Source organism: Staurois parvus, unplaced genomic scaffold (assembly GCF_062004578.1).
Source record: "Staurois parvus isolate SC_StPar_1 unplaced genomic scaffold, SC_StPar_1.0 ptg000059l, whole genome shotgun sequence".
Lineage (NCBI taxonomy): Eukaryota > Metazoa > Chordata > Amphibia > Anura > Ranidae > Staurois > Staurois parvus.
Window position 1 is genome coordinate 7831699 of NW_028317855.1, and position 6000 is coordinate 7837698.

At 43.2% G+C, this 6000-nt stretch overlaps 1 protein-coding gene across 9 annotated transcripts in view; it reads right to left on the reverse strand.

Moving 5' to 3' along the window:
- The window catches only part of QKI (QKI, KH domain containing RNA binding), a 273632-nt gene extending 268276 nt beyond the window's left edge, over positions 1-5356 (reverse strand). For 3 of the 9 annotated variants that reach the window (XR_016311503.1, XM_089668601.1, XM_089668600.1), the window contains exon 1: positions 4572-5354. Coding sequence is in view for 8 of the 9 variants with exons in the window: in XM_089668601.1 (XP_089524727.1) it covers positions 4572-4713 (142 nt within the window). In the remaining variant the exon portion in view is untranslated. Of the gene's footprint in view, positions 1-4571 lie in introns of all 9 variants that reach the window. The other 6 variants (XM_089668597.1, XM_089668596.1, XM_089668599.1 and 3 more) reach the window with 4 other exon arrangements.
- Positions 5357-6000: the final 644 nt, after the last annotated feature.

The window sequence follows — 6000 nt, forward strand, 5'->3', positions numbered from 1 at the left end:
AGATCAAAATATATTCAGTGTACTCTGTTTACTCTCAGAATATAATGTTATTGTGGGCAATAATACATAACCCAACACCAAACTACAGAACAACACCACAAAGAATATGTTTAAAAGAACGACAGATGAGCTTAAGGTTGGAGCATTATTCAGTTTAAAGTACAGAACCAAAGAGCTGAGAAGGGCTGCATGTGTCCCTTAAAACACCAGTTTAACTTCCTACCCTAAGAAGATATTGTCTGCTTCTGTGATTTTACACACTTCCTTGCCTTCTTTGACTATTGTCTCAAGTTATGTAAATAGGTCATGCATAACATTTACACGTTACTCCTATTTCCCATTTGATGTGTTACACTGGCCTGCTCCCCATGCCACTTCCTTTAGACTATGTGAAGGCCCTGATGTTGAAAAATGAATATGGGCAGCAGTTACTTTAATTTGATCTTACCGAGACAGGCATTAAATACTAATACAGTGTAACTGATGAACAAAATTATGGAGAAATCTCTAGGTTCTTAAAGACAATACTGGAGTTAATACCGTTATTGAAAGATAGCTCCAAATACAAACAGAACAGTATTCCTCAATAAGCAATGCTTACATCCTTATGAAACTCCTGTTGCAATGAATCAGAATGTAAAAAAAAATATATATATATATATATATATATATTCACATTTTCCTACACTATGACGATAATGGTGTATTTTTTTAAATAAATGAACAGTTTGCTGCAATGTCTGTAAAACAAATATTTAAACATTTGCACTGGGTTCACTAACAGCTGCAAAACTAGTCACCCCCCCCCCCCTTGTTAAAAAAAAATGCAAAGACTGTGTGAGGACCCACCCTTTGTAAATGACTATGGAGAGATAGCAGAGGTCAAGCTGACAAATAATCAGCACAATTATATTGAAATAAAAATACATAGAATTGACATTTGCCTAAAGATACAGCTGACTAGTAGGAGCAGTATATTAAAGGATCTATGCAATGAAGATAAAACCTTAACATACAAAGACCAGGTCTGCCAACCCCAACTCTGGTTCAGGCTTTAACAGTCTTAGCCATAAATGCATCTAGCTAAGTCTGCATAATCTGTATGTCCATTAGCACTCCCAGATTTTCTTATTGATTTAAGGGCAAAATAAGTTACACAATGTCCACATTCATGCAACCACTCTTTCATTAAGCAATATTTTTATTTTACCGAAGACTGAGTACATTCCAAAACACATGTAAACAATGCAAAAAAACACAAAAGGGTATCTCGTAAAGGTAAAGTATAGATTTTGAAGCCAGCATGTCACATCTAGCGCATCTTATCTACTACTAGAACACTTAGGAATTTCAGACTACACCATTTATCATGCAATAAACCTACTGCTCAGCACAAAGTTAAACCAGAAAAGGAGTGTGGTAGTTACAAAGTGTGAAGTATTTATTCTACTCAAGATTGGCAGTGGGTTCATCTTTTATCCTAAATTACCAAGTGTACAAGTAAAACATAATAGGCCACAGTCTACACATAATCCTAAGGAGGACACAATATAAATTGGTATTACAGCTTTCAATACCATCGAGTAAGTGACGCAAGAAAATACCATGCACAGAGAATCAGCTAGCATCTTTATCCACTTACAATCCTCATTCGAGCAATATAAAAAGGGATTAAAATTTTGCTTCTTGCTGCTGTTGCTAACCTCAGATCACTGGAGTCTAGAACATGACAAGGAAAAACAATAAAACGCCTGTTCTCTTCAGCAAGCCAGATCAATACCACCAGCAAGACATGATTTGTGTGCTTCTTGCAGTGAATTTACAAAGATGATTTTTTTCTCATAACAGCTATCCTTAGAAGCATTCAGCATATTTATGAATCTACTCTCTGACCACTACACAAATACAAAACGACAAAAAAAAACAAAACAAACACACTTCCTACAAATAACACACTTCACCAGGGCAACCACATTCATGGGGCAAATTGCTGAAACATGGTGAGCAGCAATTTTCAGATCTCCCAGTTAAACAAATAGCAGTGATTCGACATGGCCTGGTCACAGACCATATGCCATGATGGCAATAAAGTGCAGCAAATGGCTATGAACTCAAGAAACAGACCACATAACATCTAAAAGAAACGCTGCTCAAAAAAAAGAAAAAATATGGCTAGAACAAGACAGGAATGCAGCAATAAAAAGAAGCTTAGCCTCTGGCAATTGGGTAATAATACAGGGCTAACCCAGCACATGGAAATTAACATCCCTGACTAACAGGCTGAGGGCAAGGAATATGCCTAGTGTTCATATGTGGTAGTGAACTCTCAGAGCAACACTCTACCTACATGTCAAATACATACTGTTAACATGCCAACAAAGACAGTGGGTGACAGGCATCAAAGGGCCCCTGTGCCTAGAGTCATTTTTACAACCACCGCCCTCATTCAGCTACTGGCCAAGTCAAAACACTCACTCCATTTAGACTAAGCTCTCAGGAGCAGGGCCCTCCTAACCCTCTTATCTTGTAACTGTACAGTGTTCCTTTCTTTTGTAGAGCGCCGTACAAACCTTAGGCACTATAGAAATCCTGTATAATACTACTAATGATCCACAGCTAAATAGAAGTGAGCCGTGTTCAGGTCTACATAACATCTGGGGGAAGGTCTCAGCACCCGTCTGACCCACATCTATTATAAATGGGTCCCAAGCTCCCTAAGGGCCCTCTTAACCTTCTTGTGTTGTAATAGTACTATATGCCCTCATTTTGTAGAGCACCATAAACACTGTAGGCACTATATAAATCCCATATATTACTACTGATCCACAGCTAGATAGAAGTGAGCCGCGTTCAAGTCTACATAACATCAGGAGGAAGGTCTCAGCAATTGTCTGACCCACATCTAGCAAAAATGGGCCCTCAGCTCCCTGAGGGCCCTCTTAACATTCTTGTCTTGCAACAGTACTATATCCCTTTATGTTGTGCAGCTCCTACAGATATATATATATAAATCCTGTATTATAATATTTTAGATTGTAAGCTCTCATCAGCAGGGCCCTCATAAACCTCATCTTGAAACAGTACTGTGTCCATTTATGTTTTAAGTGCCTACATATTTATATATAAATCCTGTATTATAATACTTTAGTTTGCAAGCTCTCATGAGCAGGACCTCCTAACCCTCATGCTGTAACAGTACATGTCTCCCTTTATTTAGTAGGGTGCCATACTAACTGCAGGCACTGTATAAACCATGTATAATAGTACTGATCTACAGCTAGCTAGTTAGTGAGCCATGTTCAAGTCAATATAGGACCAGAAGGAAGGTCTCAGCACTTGTCTGACCCACATCTAGCATGAATGGGCCCCTAGCTCTCTGAGGGCCCTCCTAACCTTCTTGTTTTGTAACAGTACAGTCACCCCTAATGTTGTAGAGCACCTACAGATTTACATAAATCCAGTATTGTAATACTTTAGAAAGCAAGCACTCACGAGCAGGGTCATCCAAACCCCCGTTTTGTAATAGTACATTATCCCTTTATGATGTAGAGCGCCTACAGATTTATATAAAACCTGTACTATAATACTTTAGATGGTAAGCTCTCACAAGCAGGGCCATCACAATGCTCATCTTGTAACAGTACTGTCTCCCTTTATGTTTTAGGGTGCCTTCATATTTATATATAAATCCTATAGTTTATATACTTTAGATTGTAAGCGGTCATGAGCAGGGCCATCACAACCCTCACCTTATAACAGTACTGTCTCCTTTTATGTTTTAGGGTGCCTTCATATTTATATATAAATCCTATAATACTTTAGATTGTAAGCTGTCATGAGCAGAGCCATCACAACCCTCATCTTGTAACAGTACTGTCTCCCTTTATGTTTTAGGGTGCCTTCCTATTTATATATAAATCCTACAGTTTATATACTTTAGATTGTAAGCTGTCATGAGCAGAGCCATCCCAACCCTCATCTTATAACAGTACTGCATCCCTTTATGTTGCAGAACGTCTACAGATTTATATAAAACCTGTATTATAATACTTTAGATTGTAAGCTGTCATGAACAGGGCCATCACAACCCTCATCTTGTAACAGTACAGTGTCTCTTTATTTTGTAGGGTGCCATACAAACTGTAGGCACTATGTAAACCCTTTATATCACCAATGATCCACAGCTAAACATAGGTTACGTCCAGGTCTATGTGACAACAGAAGGGGGGGGGTCTTTGCACTCATCTAGTACATACGGGCCCCTAGATCCCTAAGGGCCCTCACACAAACAGTACGTCACCCCCTCTGAAAAGAGGCACAGGGTTCTGTTCCCTTGATAGCAGCGGTGCTCCTTCCCCCCTCCCTATTGCATCACAAGTTTGGTAACCACCAGATAAAGCCACATTCCAGCAGGTCACATGGCCAGTAACATGGGGTGGGGAGGGCTCTCCAGTGAAAAACCAAACTCGGCACAATCCCAAAACTTCGCCAAGGGGGGAGGGGTGTCGTTCAATCCCCTCCAAGAGCCTTAGAGGGCAGCCATGACCGTATGTGCGAACCCGCCGACGTACCTTCGTCCAGAAGTCTTTCCAGGTGGTTAAATATCCCGCAGAAGTTGGGCAGACTGCTCATCAGCTTCTTATCGTTCATGAGTTGCATGAGATAGTCTGGGGTCGGCTTCGGCTTCTCCTTTGTTTCCATTTCCCCCACCATTATCCAAGTTCTCCGAAAAAAAAAAACACTTAGAAAAAAAAAGGTAAAAAAATAGAAATACAAAAAAAAAAGGGGGGGGGGGGGCAACGGAGGCTCGGTCTTTGGCAATACAAAAAGACAAGTAGAAAAGGAAGGAGGAAGAGAAATAAAAGAAGAAAGTCAGAAATGCAGGAGATGAGGGACTTGTTCCTTATTCCGCCCCCGGGGTGTCCGAATTCATAGAGAAGGAATAGGAGGGGGCGGGGGAAGGGCTCTCCCCACTACGAATACTCAGCCCCGGGCGCCTCTCCTCAACCACACACAGCGGCCCCAGGAAGTCTGGAAGCTTCGCCGAGCCTCACACACACGACGGACAGTACTGTGCACAGGAGGGCATCGGACGTGCTGAGCCGCGCGCTCTCTGTCTCGGCGTGTCACTCAGCTCCCTTCTACAGTCTCCTCTCCTCCTCCTCAGTGCGCTGACACAAAGCCGTCGCCGCCTCCTCCACCTCCTGGTCTCTTTCCGGCTCTGTGTAGCCGCTTGGGCATGCGACGGGGAAGTAGTCCGTAGTAGCAGGTCTCCGGCCGCCGCGCGTCTGCTTACTTCTCCTTCTAAAGGAGTTCGCTTCAGTTCACGCAGCACAGAGAGGAAGAGGTGGAGGGGCGGAGAGCTCCGAGGATAGGAGGAAAGCCAAGGGTGGGAGCATGGGCGGGGCCAGCCTCCGAGGAAGGGGGTAGTCCTTGGTGATCGTTGTTAGGGGGCGGGGAGAACATTTTTTAGAGGGGAGTGGAGAGGACTCGGGCTGGACGGGGCGCCGCTGTTGCGCACCGAGCTGAGCGAATCACAGCTTTCGTGTAAGAAGAGGGGACGGCGGGGTCGGTGTAAGGTGGTGAGGGGCGACACCAGGATGGAGTATGGGGGGAGTGTCCCGGCTCCCCCCCACAACAGCAGTACATGGAACACCCCAAGAATTAAGAGGACTATGGTTCAGTCCCCCCTAACATTCCTCAATAGGCAGCCGCATAGGAAGGAGCCGTAAGCTGTGGTGGAAAGTTTTCCTTTCTATACCAACAGAGAACAGCGAGCTGAGGAGAGGTGGGGGGCTCTTCGGATTAACTCCCCCAGTGCCAGCCGCTTTCTTCACTTCCAGTAACTTGGGGCAAAAATGAGATCGCCTCAGGGGTGAACATTCCAGAAAAGGAGTTAGGTGGTGTCTTTGTTATCATGGGAAGCTGCCCATACTCTATACAATCTGGTTGTACAATTCCCTTTTCAAGTGGTTGTAAACCTTGTAGCCAGTGCAGTCT